The sequence below is a fragment of the Thalassophryne amazonica genome, chromosome 7 (assembly GCF_902500255.1).
Source record: "Thalassophryne amazonica chromosome 7, fThaAma1.1, whole genome shotgun sequence".
Taxonomy (NCBI): Eukaryota; Metazoa; Chordata; class Actinopteri; order Batrachoidiformes; family Batrachoididae; genus Thalassophryne; species Thalassophryne amazonica.
The window spans coordinates 9617334-9640696 of NC_047109.1; the positions used below are offsets into that span (position 1 = coordinate 9617334).

At 39.6% G+C, this 23363-nt stretch overlaps 1 protein-coding gene across 4 annotated transcripts in view; it reads left to right on the top strand.

Annotated features, from left to right (window-relative positions):
- The first annotated feature begins 580 nt into the window (after positions 1–580).
- LOC117513609 (antizyme inhibitor 1-like) overlaps positions 581–23363 on the top strand; it is a 44037-nt gene continuing 21254 nt past the window's right edge. The window contains exons 1-6 of one of the 4 annotated variants that reach the window (XM_034173818.1): positions 581–858; positions 6007–6140; positions 11682–11875; positions 15342–15515; positions 21900–22072; positions 22339–22473. In XM_034173818.1, the coding sequence (XP_034029709.1) occupies positions 11762–11875; positions 15342–15515; positions 21900–22072; positions 22339–22473 (596 nt within the window). In that variant the 5' untranslated portion in view covers positions 581–858; positions 6007–6140; positions 11682–11761. Of the gene's footprint in view, positions 859–2389; positions 2552–6006; positions 6141–11681; positions 11876–15341; positions 15516–21899; positions 22073–22338; positions 22474–23363 lie in introns of those variants that run through there. The other 3 variants (XM_034173820.1, XM_034173819.1, XM_034173821.1) reach the window with 3 other exon arrangements.

A 23363-nucleotide genomic window follows, 5' to 3' on the forward strand; every position in this document is an offset into this window, starting at 1 on the left:
ATATATTTTACTTAAAATCCAATAAGTCATCAGATGTTTTAGTTTAGTTCAATAAATTACTGACTCCCTGTCAGTCTGACACAACCTATTTAAATTATTAAACTAAAGCAGCATACGATAGAGGTGGCGGCCAAGTGGTTAGTGCACTTTGCTTCAGTGGGGAAGGTTCCTGGTTCAAACCCCACCCCTGCCACATTTCTTCATGTGGAGTTGTGTCAGGTAGGACATCTTGTGCCAATTCAACTTGCACATCCGTCTCATATTTGCTGTGGTGACCCTGAGTGCAAAGTAGGGAGCAGCAGAAGGGACCTACCTTTAAACAAAAGCAGCATGCATATTTCCAATATGCAAATAACTGCTATCAGCTAATAGGTTTTAAAAATTATGACATATTGCACAACAGAATAGCTGGAATACATTTTTGACTCTGATATGTGTATTTTAGACCGATGATGTTAATATTGATATGATGACAAAAGAGACACTAAGAAAACATTTCCTGACTAGTTAAGAGCAGTTGACCTTTGTCTAGTGCCCTCCTCCTCCTCCTCCTTGTCCTCCTCCTCCTGTAGGGAGACATGCAGATTGATCTTCTTGGACGGGGGGGACGGGGGACTGTGCATTTTCAGAGGGAGACACAACTTCTCAAAGTCAGCCTGGAGGCAAAGGACAGAAAAATCTTGTTTGAGCCTGAGTGAGGAGGATCAGACATGCACAGCGCTCACTCATTACTCAAAAGACCAACGCTTCGTTCCACTCATTGATCCGGGGTCAAGGTGGAACATTCTGCAACACTCCCTGGACAACATTTTGTCTTTATTGCTGAGCCATGGGGAGCACAATGAAGACGTCACACAGGTAAACTGTGTGACAAACTGAAATTATATAAATATCTACAGTGATACACTAATTTTTGATTTTGACATTTATTTGCATTTTATTTCCTAGAATGCGGTGTGTAGGGAAAATAACTTGAGATGATCCAGCACAAATATGTTAGTAACCACATATATGTTATTTTATATGATAATGATTACAGCAGTACTAGGAATAATTGTGCTAAAACCAGCAGCAGTAGCAAAAGTATTGTTGCACCACAGTTTTAGAAAAAAAAAAATCATTAAACAACAAATCAATGCCCAAATATAATACTCAGGGATTATTTTAATAAGTTCAAACTTGTTGGTTATTTTGTCATCATGACTGTATCCAATATGTTGTTTGTTATTTTAAAATAATAACTGAGGTATTCAAAAGTGCAACATCAATAAACTTTGCTTGCTTAGTTTTTGCAAGTGATGCAAACTGTAATATTATCTGTTTTCTCTTTTTTATGTTATTATTCTGTCCTTTTCCATTTCAGTATATAGTAGATTATTGTACCATCACTGCCTTTTAGCATTGCAGTGGAATGAATGTCGGGTTTGGGGACAGAATATTCAGTTTGATTAGACCCAGTATACATGTTGCACCGTTCAAACTGTTTCCTACTGCACTTTATCATTGTGTCAATCTTATTTTATCTGATGTTTCCTTATTTTATTGATGTTTCTTGTCTTTATATATATATATATATACAAGGTTGGGTAGGATTACTTTGAAAGAATACATGTGGATTACATGTATGCATGTATGTACATGGATTACATTTCAAAGTAATCCTACCCAACTTTATATATATATATAGTGTATGTAAAGGTTTGGGCACGCCTGATGATTTCCAAAATTTTCCTTTAAAAATCATTAGTTGTTTGGATCAGCAATTCCAGTTAAATATATCATATAGCAGACGAACACACTGATATTTGAGAAGTGAAAGGAAGTTTCTAGTATTTACAGAAAGTGTGCATACTGTCAGGGACAATAAATACAAATTTGCCTTCAACAATAAAATTGGCTCAGTTTTTTTCTGAACGTACATAAATTAATTCAATAAAATGTAACGTTTTTGATTTGTCAAAGATAAATTGTGTAAACTATGTAAAATGATGGAATTATTTAAACAACAATTTGCATAGATTGTATATATTCTAAACAGACGTCTGAATTTGACAGCTGTAAGCCCCGCCTTCTTATTTCGGCTGCGTCAAGATACACATAACCAAAGTGAAACCTTATATATCGTCAGTCTATGAGTGAGACTGCAAAAATTATTGCAAAAGCAAAAAATAAATATATAAATAAAAGTGGCAAAAAACATCTTCAGTTATTTTGATACATTAAATACAGCATATATAATTATTTTTTATTTATAAAGCTGCAAAGTTGGCTCCATTCAACTTAGTTTTTCTTTTTTCTCTTTTGGCGTTTGAGTTTTAATTTGAAATTCTATTTTGGAAGCGTCCCTGTTAAATTTGCTGTGCTTGAGATTGTTACCGCCCAAGTGTTCTCGGTTCTGTTCAATGTGATTAGTAGTGTTCGATAATAATTTGTCCAGTACTACTGCTTCTATGTCATTTATTTTTTTCTCTTTTAGTAATCCCACCACTCTTTAAAAATTCCGTCAAAAAAGAAACAGCGTTGTACCCCCAGTTTTGGGTTTTTGGCAGACGTAAGTATCGTCAATCGTTGTTAGCTATAGCTTGTTCATTAGCACATTGCTAAATTAACGTTCATGGTATTGCAACACTAATAAACCTAACGTGATAGCTTGTGGTATGTTATTGCAAATAACTAGTATATTTTTTTTGTCGTAATATTGGTTGGTTTTGGACGTTGCTATTGATACAGGAGCGTATGCAAATTAGAGGTGGGAGATACCGGGAATTTTTATATTGATCCAATACCAAGTAAATACAGGCCCAGTATCGCCGATATCGATACTTTTTCATATTTAAGTTTCATAGATCCAAAGGATCCAAAAGACCTAGGATAGAATTTCACCAAACATTGTATGTGACAACAAAATACTTTATTATCACAATCAACATTTTTGTTTAAAAAAAAAAAATCACTCAACACAACTTAAAACAAAATCTCCTGAAGTAGAGGGCTGACAAACCACAATACAAGGGTGCGCTGTGCCGTGTTGTCTGACACAGCGCAGCGCTGCTCTTACAGACAGAGAGAAGACTTTAATTAATCTGCGTGCACAGGGAGAGGAAAAAAAGCTTGAGTATCGAATTTTTTACATGAGGATCGTTCAGTATCAATACCAGCGTTGGTATTGATATTATCGATATTAGGATCGATCCGCTCACCTCCATTGCAAATCGCTCATTGTTGTTAGTGCGCTGTCGCGTACGATTTTAACAATATTAAGATGTTTTTATTAACCAGTCAAATTTACCCATTTTAAGCCAAAGTTAAACCAGATCACCTCAAATCATAAACTTTTTATTATTGTTTTAGAGCTATTTAGACCCAGTGAAAATGGCTAATACTAGTTTTTAAGCATGTTGAATTGAATCATTTCACCACAGAACACAAAAAGGATGGCGTCATCATGTCTGGAGAAACTACCCCCCCCCCCCCAAAAAAAAAAAACAATCGGTTATTGTCTAAAGCAAAACATAACTGGTTGAAAGTGCTTTTACGTAGTTGTAACGAAGTGGATATTTTGCAGGATATGGCAAACACGCACCTAGCGCTATTTGACCGGATCTCCTCACTGATTGGCTAGTTCAAATGACGTCATCGAACAGTTCATTTCAACATGGCAGCACCTTCAGCATTGAGTGTTGGTGCTAATTTTGCATCTTTTAATGCCGTTTTGGGGGCCATAAAGTCGGAGGGACGGCAAACGTGCATCTAGCGCTATTTGACCAGATCTCCTCGCTGATTAGCTAGTTCAAATGACATCGTAGAAGAGTTTATTTCAACATGGCGGCACCTGTGGCACTGAGTGTTGGTGGTAATTTTACATCTTTTAATGCCGTTTTGGGTGCCATAAAGTCGGAGGGATTCTATGCTGTTTTGGGTGCCATAAAGGCGTTTGAGACGGAACTGAAAATCACCTACTGGCGGAGGGATTGTTGGACGCTAAAAGCAGTTCAAAAACGTAGCATAGCCATGCCCGAAATTATTTCCACTGGCCGTTTTGGGTGCCATAATTTTCTTTTCCGATTCAACTGACTTTATTATAAAGTCATTTGAATCGGAACAGAAAATCACCAACTGGCGGAGGGACTCTATGCTGTTTTATTTCCACCGCCGTGCCTGAAATTATTTCCACTGGCGCTTTTCGCCATGCGGTGGAAATAATTTTTGCAGGCTTGGTAATTTTCTGTGTCGGGCGGGGATGATAAACAACTTTTTTTTATTTTTTTTATTTGGCCTTAAGTGGCCTCATTTTGTGTAGCTAACATGATAAAACATTCAAAATGCCATTGTAAACAGAAATAATCTCTTAAGGTGCGTTTACAGATAAGCAAGACGCGTTAGGAATGTGTCACGAACGACGCAAATATGACATTCGTGACATTCTTAATGTGACTTAATGCATCTGAATAGGTTTCTTAATAGTGCGTGTTGGTGCGTGATATTCGTGGAGCATGTTTTTGGCTGTCAAAAAATCTTCCACGAATGTCACGCACCGCCCTCATTTCGCCTCATGTCGTGGAGGTTGTAACTGAGCGTGTTGATCCGTCTTGATTAGTGATGATCCTTAATAGAGCGTGACAGCGTTCTTCTCTGATGTGCGCACAATTAAGCCCTGCTGCACTGCATTCAGTTTCATTGCTGCAGTATGCTGAAGAAGGACAGTGATGCCAAGTCGTCTAAAAGCCTCTTTCCGGTGCTCCTCAGTGCGCTCCTGCAGGTGTTCGACCTGCTGCATGTGCCAGATGTTTGGGAAAACGCGCAAGACGAGAGCCGTGTGAAGCCACACATCTGGCTCTCTCCGTCTCCTCCTCCTCTCTGCACCACTCCATGGCACAGAGTCCAACAATCATGTAGTCACAAAGTTCTTCTGCTGTGGATTTAAAAGGAGCAAACTGGAGCGATCTGAACTGTTCAGCAACTGACGGTTGGATGAATATGGGTGTGTGTGTGTGTGTGGAGACAGTTCGCCTCATTCACAACATGATAGAACTTAACAATGCGCTGTTATGCGTGATAACGTGCAGCAACAGGGAACATTATTCTTGACCGTGCGTAATGGTTCCTGATAATTCTCTAGCAATATGTGCCATTAATCGTAACGTGTGGTAACAGGTTGCAGCAGTTCCTAAGGACACCTGATGCCTCTGTCCCGAATCATCACATTCATGATCAGCGGCCAAGAATGTGTACTTCGTGGCATTCGTGACGTCCTGTCGTTATGTGTAAACGCACCATTAGGTTTGTGATTTCCAAAACCTGCAAATTCAAGACAGAATAAAAACAAAAATACAGAAGTACACGTCGGCACGCGTGTTTATCCTGTTTTTTCTCTGTGTCATGTCTGCAAAATCTTCGATCACTCCACCCCTGAAAATAGTGAATGGTAAAATATGCCAATTTTCAATAATGAAAATCACCAATATCGAGCTACTATCATGAATGTGAAATAAGGAGATCTTAAACTCCAATCGCCTTTAAGTTCCCGCCCGACCGCGACCGTTCGTTCCGTCCGTCATGAATAAATTTAGATGGCCGGCAAACCAGTGCAACCCGCCATTTTGATGGTGCTGCGTAGGGCGAAATGTCGCCCAGTTCAACTTTGCCGAAGGCACCGCCATGTTGAAATAAACTCTGCGATGACGTCATTTAAACTAGCCAATCAGCGAGGTGATCCAGTCAAATAGCGCTAGGTGCGTGTTTGCCATATCCAGCAAAATAGCCACTGCCTAGTTGTGAATAGATTAGATCCTGATATTAGCTGATTTAAACTAGCTGGCTTCACTGACATTTTGTCTGAAGTAGGTGAGGATATTCTGAGTTCTGATGAATTTTGATGGAGGATTTTGAATATGCAGAAGCCAAAAGGAATTACTTTAGACCTTTGAAGCGCATGTAAATGGCCGAGGACACAGTGAGCCTCTGTGATTTTTGTGTTGATCTTGTCTGTGCTTCTTGCATTTGCAGGTGTACAACAACTATCCAGAGGATCTAGGGGCAGCTTTATACCGAGAACCATTTGACTTCAACGCAGAGCCGCCTTGGGATCCTAGCTGATAGTGGAGGAGTTCCTCCCTGAACTCTTCCACGTAAGTACACAAGTTGTGAAATAAATATTGAATGTGTCGGTTTTCACTGCAGAATTTAAATGTTTGTTGTTCCTTGTGTTTGTGCACGTGTACATTCACCTACTTAAGCATCAGTGTTACAGTGCCCTCCAAAAGTACTGGAACACTTGGTATTTCACACATTCTAATTTGTTTATGCCATTTCAAATACAAAAAAATACAACAAACAAAAAATTCTAAAATTATCTTCCTTAAACTAAATCTGAAAGCAAATCTCTAGAACTTGATGTAAATTAATTAAAAATATAAAAGCCAAGATGATGGGTTGTGTATGTAATTGAAGGCTTTGGTGTAACACCTGTAAATAATCAGTTTTATTGCAAGTTTTATTCAGACTAGTCAGGGGATGGATACATGAACATTTCCAAGTCACTGAATATGTCTTGGACTTTATTTACATCAGTTATGAAGAAATACAAACAGTATGGTACTCTATGGTAAATCTGTGTGGAGGAGAAAGTTCTCAAAAACTGAGTGACCGTGCAAGAAGGAGAAGAGTGAGGAAAGCCACCAAGACACCCAGACAACACAGAAGAAGAAGTTATAGACTTCTCTGGCTGTGATGGAGAAATTGTGCTTAGTGCATGTTTTGCATTCTGTATCCCCAGTTATACAGCTTCATGATGAAGTGGTATAGATGAGGTTTTTTTTGTTGTTGTTGTTGTTTTTTTTTCCCCGGCAAAACATCAAATCTAGGCTTGCATCTCAGATGTGCCATCTGGCAAATTGTAGCTGAACTTCCAGGTCTTCTTTTTAAGAAAATCTTCCTCTATATAACTTCTTCTGGGTTGTCTGGGTGTCTTAGTGGCTTTCCTCACTCTTCTCCTTCTTGCACAGTCACTCAGTTTTTGAGAACTGTCTACTCCACACAGATTTACCATAGATTACCATACTGTTTGTATTTCTTTCTAATTGACGTAAATAAAGTCCAAGATGTATTCAGTGACTCGAAAATGACTTGTCTGAAGAAAACTGGCAAAAAAACAGATTATTTACATGTATTATACCAAAGGCTTCCATTACTTATGCAGCCCATCATCTTGGCTTTTCTATTTTTAATTAATCTATATCAGAATGTTGAGATTTGCTTTCAGTTTGAATTTAAGGAAGATGATTTGTATTTGAAATTCATACACAAAATGTGTGAAACGTTTGGAGGGCGCTGTATGTGCTGTAAATGAACTGTGAAGTCTTGCTAGATTTCTGGAAGATGTGTGTTCCAGATAAATCACAAACTGTAGTTATTTGACAGCTTAGCTACTTCTTTCAGGGCTATTTTCAGCTCTTCTGTTAAAAGTCAAACTCTGTGAAGTAGTTTTTTTGTTACTGACTTTATTGGTGCCTTTATTCTGACAGATAATTCTAATAATATGAGGAACTTGACATTTTCCATATTGTTTATTGGAGCAGGTTAATGTGGATGGATATTCATCTGCTGTTGTTGCTGAAGTGTTGATGTAGTTGAGCATTTTCCATGTTGCATAAAATCTAGAGTTGATTTTTAAGGCTATGAACCTTGTCTTGGTGATGCAATATAGTAAAAACATATTGTACTTTTATGCATTTCAGAATCTAGAACAAGACTTTGGACTTTTTGTGGTTGTTAATCCATGAAGCCACATGATTAATGGATAATTTAGATTGAAGATGGCTGTTTTGAGCGACAAGTTGGTTAGTGTGTTCAAACATAAGCCTGTCCACAAGTGAATTTTTAAGTGTCGCTTTGCCTGTTTTCATTATAAAACTTGACAGCATCTGTTACTGTAGTCCTGTTGTACCTCCAAAAAATGTTACCTCCTTTGGGTCCAGACCAGACCACTGTGCCTATAATTTATTATGCAACGTTATTGGGTAGGATTATGAAGCCATTGCAGCCAATATTGTACCTTTTGTTACAACTGTCAAAAAGAACCTTTATGGTTCACCATCTCTTGGATTAATGGTGATTGTTGGGTCTATTTGGTGGTGAGGTATATTAACCCTGGGCCCCAGACAGTGTGTTTACTCGTTGGTTTTAAAAATGAATAGGTCTGGTCCACAAAGCTACGCAGTAACACTGAACTTGTTCTGTGCACTGATTGAATCTGATTAAGTCCCTGTTGGTAAATGATATAATAATTGATCAACATATTGATTTATTCTGCCTTACAGAAACCTGGTTACAGCAGGATGAATATGTTAGTTTAAATGAGTCAACACCCCCGAGTCACACTAACTGTCAGAATGCTCGTAGCACGGGCCGGGGCGGAGGATTAGCAGCAATCTTCCATTCCAGCTTATTAATTAATCAAAAACCCAGACAGAGCTTTAATTCATTTGAAAGCTTGACTCTTAGTCTTGTCCATCCAAATTGGAAGTCCCAAAAACCAGTTTTATTTGTTATTATCTATCGTCCACCTGGTCGTTACTGTGAGTTTCTCTGTGAATTTTCAGACCTTTTGTCTGACTTAGTGCTTAGCTCAGATAAGATAATTATAGTGGGCGATTTTAACATCCACACAGATGCTGAGAATGACAGCCTCAACACTGCATTTAATCTATTATTAGACTCTATTGGCTTTGCTCAAAAAGTAAATGAGTCCACCCACCACTTTAATCATATCTTAGATCTTGTTCTGACTTATGGTATGGAAATAGAAGACTTAACAGTATTCCCTGAAAACTCCCTTCTGTCTGATCATTTCTTAATAACATTTACATTTACTCTGATGGACTACCCAGCAGTGGGGAATAAGTTTCATTACACTAGAAGTCTTTCAGAAAGCGCTGTAACTAGGTTTAAGGATATGATTCCTTCTTTATGTTCTCTAATGCCATATACCAACACAGTGCAGAGTAGCTACCTAAACTCTGTAAGTGAGATAGAGTATCTCGTCAATAGTTTTACATCCTCATTGAAGACAACTTTGGATGCTGTAGCTCCTCTAAAAAAGAGAGCTTTAAATCAGAAGTGCCTGACTCCGTGGTATAACTCACAAACTCGTAGCTTAAAGCAGATAACCCGTAAGTTGGAGAGGAAATGGCGTCTCACTAATTTAGAAGATCTTCACTTAGCCTGGAAAAAGAGTCTGTTGCTCTATAAAAAAGCCCTCCGTAAAGCTAGGACATCTTTCTACTCATCACTAATTGAAGAAAATAAGAACAACCCCAGGTTTCTTTTCAGCACTGTAGCCAGGCTGACAAAGAGTCAGAGCTCTATTGAGCTGAGTATTCCATTAACTTTAACTAGTAATGACTTCATGACTTTCTTTGCTAACAAAATTTTAACTATTAGAGAAAAAATTACTCATAACCATCCCAAAGACGTATCGTTATCTTTGGCTGCTTTCAGTGATGCCGGTATTTGGTTAGACTCTTTCTCTCCGATTGTTCTGTCTGAGTTATTTTCATTAGTTACTTCATCCAAACCATCAACATGTTTATTAGACCCCATTCCTACCAGGCTGCTCAAGGAAGCCCTACCATTATTTAATGCTTCGATCTTAAATATGATCAATCTATCTTTGTTAGTTGGCTATGTACCACAGGCTTTTAAGGTAGCAGTAATTAAACCATTACTTAAAAAGCCATCACTTGACCCAGCTATCTTAGCTAATTATAGGCCAATCTCCAACCTTCCTTTTCTCTCACAAATTCTTGAAAGGGTAGTTGTAAAACAGCTAACTGATCATCTGCAGAGGAATGGTCTATTTGAAGAGTTTCAGTCAGGTTTTAGAATTCATCATAGTACAGAAACAGCATTAGTGAAGGTTACAAATGATCTTCTTATGGCCTCGGACAGTGGACTCATCTCTGTGCTTGTTCTGTTAGACCTCAGTGCTGCTTTTGATACTGTTGACCATAAAATTTTATTAGAGATTAGAGCATGCCATAGGTATTAAAGGCACTGCGCTGCGGTGGTTTGAATCATATTTGTCTAATAGATTACAATTTGTTCATGTAAATGGGGAATCTTCTTCACAGACTAAAGTTAATTGTGGAGTTCCACAAGGTTCTGTGCTAGGACCAATTTTATTCACTTTATACATGCTTCCCTTAGGCAGTATTATTAGACGGTATTGCTTAAATTTTCATTGTTACGCAGATGATACCCAGCTTTATCCATCCATGAAGCCAGAGGACACACACCAATTAGCTAAACTGCAGGATTGTCTTACAGACATAAAGACATGGATGACCTCTAATTTCCTGCTTTTAAACTCAGATAAAACTGAAGTTATTGTACTTGGCCCCACAAATCTTAGAAACATGGTGTCTAACCAGATCCTTACTCTGGATGGCATTACCCTGACCTCTAGTAATACTGTGAGAAATCTTGGAGTCATTTTTGATCAGGATATGTCATTCAAAGCGCATATTAAACAAATATGTAGGACTGCTTTTTTGCATTTACGCAATATCTCTAAAATCAGAAAGGTCTTGTCTCAGAGTGATGCTGAAAAACTAATTCATGCATTTATTTCCTCTAGGCTGGACTATTGTAATTCATTATTATCAGGTTGTCCTAAAAGTTCCCTAAAAAGCCTTCAGTTAATTCAAAATGCTGCAGCTAGAGTACTGACGGGGACTAGAAGGAGAGAGCATATCTCACCCATATTGGCCTCTCTTCATTGGCTTCCTGTTAATTCTAGAATAGAATTTAAAATTCTTCTTCTTACTTATAAGGTTTTGAATAATCAGGTCCCATCTTATCTTAGGGACCTCGTAGTACCATATCACCCCAATAGAGCGCTTCGCTCTCAGACTGCAGGCTTACTTGTAGTTCCTAGGGTTTATAAGAGTAGAATGGGAGGCAGAGCCTTCAGCTTTCAGGCTCCTCTCCTGTGGAACCAGCTCCCAATTCAGATCAGGGGGACAGACACCCTCTCTACTTTTAAGATTAGGCTTAAAACTTTCCTTTTTGCTAAAGCTTATAGTTAGGGCTGGATCAGGTGACCCTGAACCATCCCTTAGTTATGCTGCTATAGACGTAGACTGCTGGGGGGTTCCCATGATGCACTGTTTCTTTCTCTTTTTGCTCTGTATGCACCACTCTGCATTTAATCATTAGTGATCGATCTCTGCTCCCCTCCACAGCATGTCTTTTTCCTGGTTCTCTCCCTCAGCCCCAACCAGTCCCAGCAGAAGACTGCCCCTCCCTGAGCCTGGTTCTGCTGGAGGTTTCTTCCTGTTAAAAGGGAGTTTTTCCTTCCCACTGTAGCCAAGTGCTTGCTCACAGGGGGTCGTTTTGACCGTTGGGGTTTTACATAATTATTGTATGGCCTTGCCTTACAATATAAAGCGCCTTGGGGCAACTGTTTGTTGTGATTTGGCGCTATATAAAAAAATTGATTGATTGATTGATTGAATCCTCAATCAAAAAGATTTTCATGACTGGAGCTGTGACAGAACATTTTAGGTTACATTTAGAGAGTTATCTTGATGAAATTTCAGCAACATCAAGAAATTTACATTAATAAACTGTTGCTCTAGGGTTTTGATTCTCGAATTTCATTCTTGTGTGTTTATACCCAGGGAACCCAGGGGCTCGAGAGTTGGATAACAAGACCACTACGGACTATCTGTCTCCTTTATGCCTGTCAGTTTAGCAGAAAATGGTTGAGAAGATGAAAGGAATTCCTGATGATCCACAGTATTCTGTTGTCCTGCTGGAAGGAAGCACAGCCCTTTGTGATGTGATTAACAATCACATTTATGAACAAACCTTGGTAAGGGGGTAACACCTAAATACTCAGTAGCATCATGAGTCAAACCACATCATACCTAACACAGTTCTGCCTTAAACACACATTTGCAAAGTCTCTAATGGAGTCTCACTGATATTGGCTGGCAAGTAATATCGGACATTATTATCACTTAGTGAGGCTTTGCTGGGCCGGTAGCATAGATTTACAGTTACGCTACTTGTCCATACACAGTAGTGGGCGGGTATTGGGTAGCGGGTGGGTATCCCAATTATCATGGATAGTACAACAATGAACAGCAGCCAAAGCAGCCAGCTTGATGAGGACGCCCTGCCGAATTTAGAGAGCAGCACGGTACCAGCCAACACGACAAAAGTTAAAGTGAGCCAACTTTTTATGTATGCATTTGCTGGGTGTCGTGCGTTTTGAAATGACATTAAATATTGTTAATGTGATTCCACGTGTTGTGTATCTCAGTAAGTGGTAATAATGCAAATAACATGCAGTTGTTGTGCGGTATGCATTTTCTGAGTCCCTCCGTCCATGCCCAGTCGCCCGTAATAACAGATATTCGCCCTCATCTAACTTGGGCAAATATGTCATTTTGGGCGACTGGGCATGGACGTTGGGCCTCTGAAAATGCATACCGCCCTCCAAAAGCATGTTATTATATTAATATGAACCTTTATAAATGATAAATGGACTGTATTTATATAGCACTTTTCCATCTGCATCATACACTCAAAGCGCTTTACAAATTATGCCTCACATTCACCCTGATGTGAAGGTGCTGCCATACAAGGTACTCACTACACACCGGGAGCAACTAGGGGATTAAGGACCTTTCCCAAGGGCCCTTGCTGATTTTTCGTCAGGCTGGGATTTGAACCAAGGATCCTCTGGTCTCAAGCCCAACACTTTAACCACTAGACCATCACCTCCCCTGGAGCCTTTCACAAAAATAATAATCTGCAATATTGTTGCTGATATGAAAACTTTTATTGTACTGAATAAATGCAGAAACCACTTTGGCTGTTGGAAACGGTGTCATTACATAGTTTGTCAAGCAGAGAATGGTCCAACAGCATGAGTGGGACCCCCATCACCCCTTGGTTACATTAGCTGAGCCAGGCAGAGGCAAAGCAACTAGTTGCCATTCATTTTCAATCAGAGTGGGTGTTTTACAGCAATAAGACGCGTGCCACCAGCTAGGCAGGGCCCAAATACATGACAAGTATATTTTATGAAAATGCTGAGTGATGTGACACAGCAACTACTGATCCCATGACATACGCTGGTTGTTCAATTTCAATTTATTCAATTTATAAAAGCGCCAAATCACTACAACATCAGCCCAAGGCACTTAACACAAAACAGTTCAAAAACAATTTTAAATAAGTTAAAAACAACAAATCAAAAACACATTGGAAAAAAAAAATTCTAAGAATAAAATTTAAAAAGAATAAAATACAACACACTGTATTAACCATGGCACTGATGGAAAAAATGTGTTTTTAGTCTTGACTTGAAGTATCGGACTGTCTTATCGACACTGGGAGATCATTCCACAATAATGGGCATGATAAGAAAAGGCCCTTTGACCCACAGACTTTTTTCTTTACCCCCGGATCACAAAGCAGTCCTGCATCATGTGAGCGCAAAGCCCGGACCGATACATAGGGTTTAATCAGATCAGATAAGTAGGTCGGTGCCAGTCCATGAACAACTTTATAGGCTAATAACAGAACCTTAAAGTCTGATCTCACAGAGACAGGTAGCCAATGGAGGGATGCCAGAACAGATGTAATGTGGTCAAACTTTCTGCGCCGTGTCAAACGTGTGACAGCAGCATTTTGAACTAATTGGAGACCCCTAATACTGGACTGCGGCGACCCTGAAAATAAGACATTACAATAATCCATTCTGGAAGAAACAAAAGCATCAATCAAGGTCTCAGCATCAGCCATGGACAAAATAGGATGAATCCTCGCTATATTTCGCAAATGGAAGAAGGCACCTCTCGTAACATCCCTAATATGAAGACCAAAGGACAATGCAGGGTCAAAAATCACTCCAAGGTTCATCACATGAACCTAAGCCAAATGCTAGCTGATCAAATTGATGCTGATATTTTGCTGGATTGATGCATCTCTAGCTGATTTTTTCTAAGTTTTGACAACAGATTAAAAAGGAACCAAGAACCATAATTTCAGTCTTATCAGAATTTAGAAGTAGGAAGTTACTAGGCATCTAGTCTCTCACTTATGCAAGGCAATCCTCTAGTGTTTTTATAGAAATGGGATTACCAGCAGTTATCGCCATATACAGTTGAGTATCATCGGCGTAGCAATGAAAGGCAATCCCAAAACGCCGCAGTATATGCCCAAGGGGTGCTATATAAAGGCAGAAAAGCAGGGGGCCCAAGACGGATCCCTGTGGAACCGCAAATTTCATATCACTAAGGTTAGAAGTAGTTTTATCATATAAAACAGAATGAGAGCGACCGGATAGATATGACATCAACCATGCAAGGGCACTTCCAGTAATCCCAAAGTAATGCTCCAGCCTATCAAGTAAAATATGATGATCCATGGTATCGAATGCATCACAAAGATGTAACAGCACCAAAAGCAAAGTGGTGTCTGAATCCATTGCAAGCAGAAGATCATTAACCACTTTAGTAAGAGCTGTCTCCGTGGAGTGTTGTTTTCTGAAAGCAGACTGCACTGGCTCAAAGAGATTATTCTCGGTAAGGTGTCTACAAACTGCCATGAGACCACTTTTTCCAGAATTTTAGAGCAAAAAGATTTGATATCGGCCTATAATTTTTCAATACACTAGGGTCAAGATTAGGTTTCTTAAAGAACGGTTTAATCACTGCAGATCTAAAACATTTAGGAACAGATTCAGAAGTTAATGAAAGATTTACAATTTCCAGCACGGTCAGCCCGAGAGTGGGACACATGTCCTTAAATAGTTTTGTTGGTATAGGATCAAGTAAACAGGTTGTGCGCTTGGTAGACATTACAAGTTTCGTCAGCATATCTAACGAGATACCATCAAACTCTGTAAATCTAGGTGGCACCCTGGTTGTTACTTATTTATAATAAAGTTCCTGTTTAAGCTGTAAAACCGCAAGCCTCAATTACATTTCTTTGTGATAACGGTTTGATAGCAGAATGTTAGGTATCGCTGATATATGCGTGTCCTTGTAAATATGTGTGTGTATATATATATATGTATGTATGTGTATGTATGTATGTATATATATACATATATATATATGTATGTATATGTATGTGTATATATATATATATATATATATATATATATATATATATATATATATATATTCTTTTTTCCTTTAATATCTGTAAAAGCTCCCCCCCCGAAAAAAAATTCCATATCAGTTGGGCTGTAGTTTCTAATGCAGCTTTACTGGTTACTGTTGTATTTTCTATTTACAAATGTCTCTTTTTTTTTTCCTCAGGCTGAGAAGAATGCATTCTTCGTTGCAGACCTGGGAGTGATAATAAGGCAGCATGTTCGCTGGCGAACCCACATGACCCAAATTCGACCCTACTACGCTGTCAGGTGCAACAGCAGCCCAGGGGTTATTGAAGTTTTTGCTGCCCTTGGTACTGGATTCATATGTACCAATAAGGTACTGGGCTTCATATCATTTTCTCAGCATCTCTAGCTGACTTTTTCTAAGTTTTGACAACAGATTAAAAACGAACCAGAGCATGTGGTTATATTGTATTCATTTTCCCTCAGGCTTAATGCAGATTAGTGTCATTGGTATCATCAACTATTTAGTATAACTTGATGCCTTTTTAATTTAAAAATTGTTGAACACTTATGTTTTTGCAGTAAATGTGCATTTGAAGTACAGTAAAACTCGCATATAATGGATTCAGGTGGACCCGTGAATTGTGTCTGTTATAATCTAAATCCACTCACTGTATGTATAAAATGGACAAAATCCATTATATGAATCAAATAGACAAAATCCTTTGTATATATGTATGTAACAGATTAGTTACAGTCAGGAGGCGCCGAACGTTTAGCAGGGGTGTGATTCTTCCAGATAAATCCAGCTTTTCCAACCTGAAAATGAGGCGTATATGAATACGGGTTTTTTGACTGGGGGGGGATCATGTGCACACGCCGGGTCGGTGTTGGTAAACATAATGACCTCTTACCACTGTGTCAACCTTTTTGTGTTTGTGCCTCTGATTCATGTCTTCATGTCACTCCACAAGTAGTCCGTTCATTTGTCATGATGAAAGCAGAGCTCCACCAAAGAGCCTGCAGTCATTGCGGAAGGTTATCTGATGTGTTCTAAGAATTTGGACGTATGCGGTGAACTATTTCTTTCTTAGCTGAAACCAGCAGCGGGACAAAATAAATGTAAAGAGAGACATAGTGGAGTTCCTATTTTTGTTTTGACAAGTGTAATAAATTCTGTAGTGACCTGGTAAATTACACATAAGAATAACTCCACGACATGGTTAACCAGAAAGCAAGACAGGAAAAAAGTATTCCGTGCCCAACAATCACATGAACAGCTTCAGTTGTGAAGATGGACACGAAGAATTCAGGTAGGCAAAGCCAATATTGTCTTTCCTTTTTATGTGCAAGTCTAGTTAAACTTAAGTGATAATTTTTGGCGTGGTGGTGTTATACTCCCGTCACACAAAGCTGAAATCACACAGAGTGCCGTCGGAGTTATGAATTGGTGCACATCCGAAAGGTGTCGGATTTCAGTTCCAAAACCTTCTGACAGCCATCTACGGAAATCCACACACTTGGTCAAAATTGGCCGGTGGCCCGAGTGTGACGCACATGCTCATAATTCTCCAGATGCCATCGAGATGGGACACCTATCCGACAGCGATCCATATGCAATCTGACGACCATCTGACCGCAATTTACATATTCCGATGGTGGCATAAACAGGATCTGAAACGATCTGATTGCGGTTGATTGAGCTCTGAGATCGATCAATCACAGCAAAGCCTGCCGACATGTTGTGCCACGTTTGTCCACCGCCACTGGACCCCGGCCAGGGAGGACAAAGGAAATATTATGTAAAAACATGTATGTGGCACTGTACGTGCATCAGAGAGCAACGCAGCTGAACAGGATGTCATCGCTGTAACGCACGTGTTATTACGTGTACACCTCCTAAGTCTGTAGCAGGTATGATGCGGAAATGTTTGCCCAGCACATGACAACATAACCTCCGGTACCCCGCGTTCCACAGCGCGGCGCAGACAGCTGGTCAAGTCCCTTCCACCCGTTGCGCTGTGTGCTGGCAACATCGATCAGATAACAAAAGAAAGCATAATTGACCTCTCGTATAATTAAATCCCATGTGAAGCGCTGTCCCACAATGATATTCCAGCTACAGTTGTGTTATGATACGTATCAACTAAAATGATGACAACAACAACAAAAAGTTTAAAAAAAGAGAAAGTCCACTGGCTGCATCTGAATGTTGCGCACATTTGAGAAGTTGGCACACTGCCAGCACAGTTTAGTGGCAGTTATGGAGTCCAGCCAGACAAATAAAATCTAGCAATGCAAGTATATACTGATCAAACACCTAAAGGGATTTTTCACCAGACTGTTCAACAGCAGGTGATCACTGACAGCTGTCAATGCGCTTGGATGGACATCAGCTCTAAAGCTCACGTGCGCCCCACGTGCGCACGCGGAGTTGCTGGTACAGCATTTATGGACACATATACAACCCCTGGCAAAAAATTATGGAATCACCGGCCTTGGAGGATGTTCATTCTGTTGTTTAATTTTGTAGAAAAAAAGCAGATCACAGACATGACACAAAACTAAAGTCATTTCAAATGGCAACTTTCTGGCTTTAAGAAACACTATAAGAAATCAAGAAAAAAGATTGTGGCAGTCAGTAACGGTTACTTTTTTAGACCAAGCAGAGGAAAAAAATATGGACTCACTCAATTCTGAGGAATAAATTATGGAATCACCCTGTAAATTTCCATCCCCAAAACTAACACCTGCATCAAATCACATCTGCTCGTTGACATTAACCCTATGTCATGAAATTGACCCTATGTGTCTTTTTGCAAGGAATGTTTTCACAGGTTTTGCTCTATGGCAAGATGCATTATCTTCTTGAAAAATGATTTCATCATCCTTAAACATCAGAAAAGTGTCCAAAATATCAAAGTAAACTTGTGCATTTATTGATGATGTAATGACAGCCGTCTCCCCAGTGCCTTTACCTGACATGCAGCCCCATATCATCAATGACTGTGGAAATTTACATGTTGTCTTCAGCCAGTCATCTTTATAAATCTCATTGGAACGGCACCAAACAAAAGTTCCAGCATCACCTTGCCCAATGCAGATTCGAGATTCATCACTTCCCACTGTTGCCAAGTGCTTGCTCACAGGGGGTCGTTTTGACCGTTGGGGTTTTTCCGTAATTATTGTATGGCTTTGCCTTACAATATAAAGCGCCTTGGGGCAACTGTTTGTTGTGATTTGGCGCTATATAAATAAAATTGATTTGATTTGATCACTGAATATGACTTTCATCCAGTCATCCACAGTCCATGATTGCTTTTCTTTAACCCATTGTAACCTTGTTTTTTTCTGTTTAGATGTTAATGATGGCTTTTGTTTAGCTTTTCTGTATGTAAATCCCATTTCCTTTAGGCGGTTTCTTACAGTTCGGTCACAGACGTTGACTCGTTTCCTCCCATTCGTTCCTCATTTGTTTTGTTGTGCATTTTCTGTTTTTGAGACATATTGCTTTAAGTTTTTCTGTCTTGACGCTTTGATGTCTTCCTTGGTCTACCAGTATGTTTGCCTTTAACAACCTTCCCATGTTGTTTGTATTTGGTCCAGAGTTTAGACACAGCTGACTGTGAACAACCAACATCTTTTGCACCATTGCGTGATGATTTACCCTCTTTTAAGAGTTTGATAATCCTCTCCTTTGTTTCAACTGACATCTCTCGTGTTGGAGCCATGATTCATGTCAGTCCACTTGGTGCAACAGCTCTCCAAGGTGTGATCACTCCTTTTTAGATGCAGACTAACAAGCAGATGTGATTTGATGCAGGTGTTAATTTTGGGGATGAAAATTTAGAGTGATTCCATAATTTATTCCTCAGAATTGAGTGAGTCCATATTTTTTTCCTCTGCTTGGTCTAAAAAAGTAACCGTTACTGACTGCCACAATCTTTTTTTCTTGATTTCTTATAGTGTTTCTTAAAGCCAGAAAGTTGCCATTTGAAATGACTTTAGTTTTGTGTCATGTCTGTGGTCTGCTTTTTTTCTACAAAATTAAACAACTGAATGAACATCCTCCGAGGCCGGTGATTCCATAATTTTTGCCAGGGGTTGTGCATGCAGCTGAGCGAACATTTCGCCAACCTGGAAGCCACATCAGTTATCTCAACCCCTATCCCAATACTATTGACAGCTGACACAGTCAATTCAGTGTGCACCGTTTTGCACTGCTTGCACTGTATTTTATTAAATGTACTTAAGTAATATCACTGTTTGTGTCGGGGGGGTTGTCGCCATGTCATGGTAGGTGGGCTGTATGTTTTCCCACTTTTTTGTCCTTTGCCAATCACACCTATGATAGGCTTACATATTTCCCTGATTAAACGCCTGATCTTGACCTGCCTCATTTAATGACCAGGTCAAAACTTCGTCTGAAAAAAATTAACACCTGCCTAAAAACCCTTTTAAAGTTCTCCGTCGCGTTGGTGGGCGGCTTAGTGCAATTTGCTGCAGGAAAAGTGGCTTTATCTGGATCAGTTTGTCCCTCAACGAGCTCCATTTCTTTATACAATCATCAACCGCCATACCAACGGTAGGGTACGTACAATTTCCCTCCATGAATTGCATCCCATTTGAGCATCTTTTTCCGACTCGGTGTTTGTGAACATTTCTGCCAAACGTATTTGATCCGTGATCGAAACGTAATCAGCGGGCGCACTGCTAAAAATATTAAAATATGATGGGAGAGGAAGGAGTGAAACTGTAAAAGTGTCCACTCACAGCCTTTGTGTTCTCCGTCATTTATTTAGTAGGTGTGCGTCAGGCTCTGATCTAAGGTGGTTGTCTTTGGTTTGCTACACCCAGGGAGTGTGAAATTTAACACCATAACAGTGCAGGCAGTAGCATTTTGTTAATTGCTGGCCTTGAATAAAGGCCTGCCTTGTTTAGGTGCCATATGTGAGCACGGTTTGAAAAAAAATAAATTCCGGGGCTTTTAATGAAGGACATACAGTACCCACTTTCCTCGAATCAGTGAGTGTCACTGCTGAACTTTATTTCGTACCTCTTGTGACTGGGCACGTCCAGAATGCTCTGTCCAGTACATGCAAGGGTTTTTAATGGAAATGATTGCAATGGGATGGGATGTTTTGTCCGATATGAGCAGCGAAAATCCATTACAGTGGTCCCTTGTTTATCGCGGGAATTACATTCTAAAAATAGCCGCAATAAGCGAAATCCGCGAAGTAGTCAGCGTTATTTTTTTACAATTATTATAGACGTTTTAAGGCTGTAAAACCCCTCACTACACACTTTATACACTTTTCTCAAACAGGCATTAACATTTTTTCACTTTTCTCTCGCGTGTAAACACTCTCAAGTTGTCTCACCTTAGTAGAAAAACAAGTAAAAAGTAAAGTAAAAACAGAATGTTTTCCTATAAATAATTATGATGACTTTTAGAACTAATGAATTTAATTTGAACAGAATTTAATTTTAACAATCAACCTACGAGGTTGGACACATAAGAAATTATTAATAGTGACTGACCAGTATATCACAGTGATCGCACCTCTTCCTCCTGGCGCCACTCTGCTGTCTCGTCTTTTTCCAGAGTCTCACCTCGGTGCAGGTGTCTTTTTCCAAGTGAAGAACACAGTTATGGGTAGTTGTTGGTGCTCTTTTTTTCTTCTGGGCGAGAAGATTCTGGGCAGAACACAATGCGCGTACTCTCCCTTCGCGGTGCCGCGACCGGCCTGCCTGATGAGGACGCAGAACACAATGCGCTGTAAAAAAAAAAAAAAGAAAAGAAAAAAAAGCATGCAAAATTGGACTAAAAAATCTGCAAAACTGCGAGGCCGCGTAAGGTGAACTGCATTATAGCGAGGGACCACTGTATCCAAATCGGGTATATATGGTGTTTATTACGTGGAAAACCATACAAAAGCATTGCGACTTTTGCATTTGTCTGGTGAGTGAGAGTACCTGGTTTATATGATGATGGTTTAGGCGAGTTTTACTGTATGCACAAATTACTAGGTACGGGAGAAAATGCTAAATAAAGCTAATTTAACTTGTGAATGTTTGAACCCTGTTCTCCATATGTAAATTACAGTGTTATCTGAATTAAAATGGGCAGTTTGGGATGATCCTGGCTTTCTCTGTTCTTCAAAACAAGTGATTGATTGTCGCAGAAACATATGCAGAATGGCAGACGTGCTCAGGATCAAGTTGAATTAATAAGAACAGGATTAGATGACAGACTTTAATGACACCTTGAGATTGCAATCAGTGCATTAGTAATAAGAGGAGACCTCCAAGTGGACAGAATATTGAGCAGCTGTCGCTTTAGTGTACCCTGACTCATATTCAGGAGGGAGTAATTCTATTAATTTATTAATATTATCATTGACTTATTAATTTTAATATTTCTGTATTTTACTTTCAGACAGGTCCTTAACATGCCATTACTGTCTGCTAAGATTAAGGAATAAATAAGATAATGCAGTTGGCACAAAAAAGGTTGTGACAGTTCAGAACACATTTACCAGTTGTTGTTTGAGTGCTGTTGCATCAAGACAAGGGTTTGTTTGTTTTTAAATCACTGACCAATCACAAGCCATCTTGAGACTGGCGAGAGTTTAGATGACAGAAACACAAGCAGACCCTGATGTTTGTTGTCAGATGAGCACACGATGGAGGAAGAACATCTTGCATTGGTATGTCTGTTCACTGCCTCACACATACTGTTGTCTCTTTATTTCAGTTTGAACTTGAGCTGGTGCAGAGCTGCGGCATTCCCTCTGAAGATATCATCTACAGTGGCGTGTGCAAGCAGGTCTCCCATATTAAACATGCTGCCAAGAACGGCATAGACTTCCTGGTATGCGACAATGAGGCAGAGCTACGCAAAATTGCTCGCTGCCACCCCAGTGCCAAGTAAGGATTATTTATTTATTAGTTCTAGTCCTGTTGAAAAACTGTAAAGTAACCAAATCATCAGCAGTAATTGACTGCTGTTTGTATCTCACTGCTGTACTTTGGTTAGTAGCATCCTACGCATCAAAAGTCATTAATGCCCAAATTCCTCCAAATGTGCAGATGAGCGCCTTATATGGTCGCTGTTAACATCATCAAATTGAGTTGAGCGGGTTAACTTGGCTTATCTGTTACCTGGATTTACTTTTTTTTTTTTTTTCTCCCAGGCTGCTGCTCCAAGTGTCAACAGAAGCGTTCAGCCTGGAAGAGGAGATGAGCATGACATTTGGCTGTACACTGAAGGACTGCCGACATCTGCTGGAGAGTGCTAAGGAGCTGGGTGTGCAGGTGGTGGGGGTCAGGTCCGTCTTCATTGTCTTAACATCTGTCTCAATAGATGCTGCTAAATTTTAGTATACTTGAATGGGACAGACTTTTCTTTCTTCTTGTTTATTCATTGCTTCCAGCTGGTTGGTGTCTAATTCTAATTTCCTCCCACCATCAAAACAGGCGTATTAGATTCTCTTTTTTTTTTCTGTTTTTAGTCCCCTTGTCTGTGACGTATATATTACTGCATTATGAGTCACAGCTGGTTCATACGTTAAGAATATAAAACTTTATAATATTGCAACAGGAGTTTACTGCCCTAATCTCCAACAATTTAAGGGAGAAACAGAAAAACCCAAACACAAGACAAGCAGTAAAAGTGATGGTGAGAAAACTAAGACAAACGTAGTGTCCACAACAGCAAAAATACTGAGACTCAAACAACAAACAGCAGAGTACAGGAGGTGATCATAATGCATAATATCAGTACTCATAAATATGGACAATATTTATTTACCATATTATATGTTAAATGGACTGTAGTGCTTTTCCATCTGTATAAGAAGCGCAAAGCACTTTACAAATATACCTCACATTCACCCATTCACATAGACACACTCGCACATATCGATGTTGGGGTGCTGCCATGCAAGGAGCTCACTACACACCGGGAGCAACTAGGTGAATTAAGGACCTTGCCCAAGGGCCCTTAGTGATCTTCCTATCTGGCTGGGTTTTGAACTGAGGATCCTCTGGTGTGAAGCCCAATGCTTAACCACTAGAGCTTCACCTCACCTCCACTTCGCTAAATACAAGGGCGCAATTTAGAACTAGAAATTGGGGGGGGAAGTGCAAGGCCCGCAGGGCTGAAGCCTATAGGCTGGGGGTCTGCCAACGGTTTCTAGATAAGCTCAGATGCATTCTG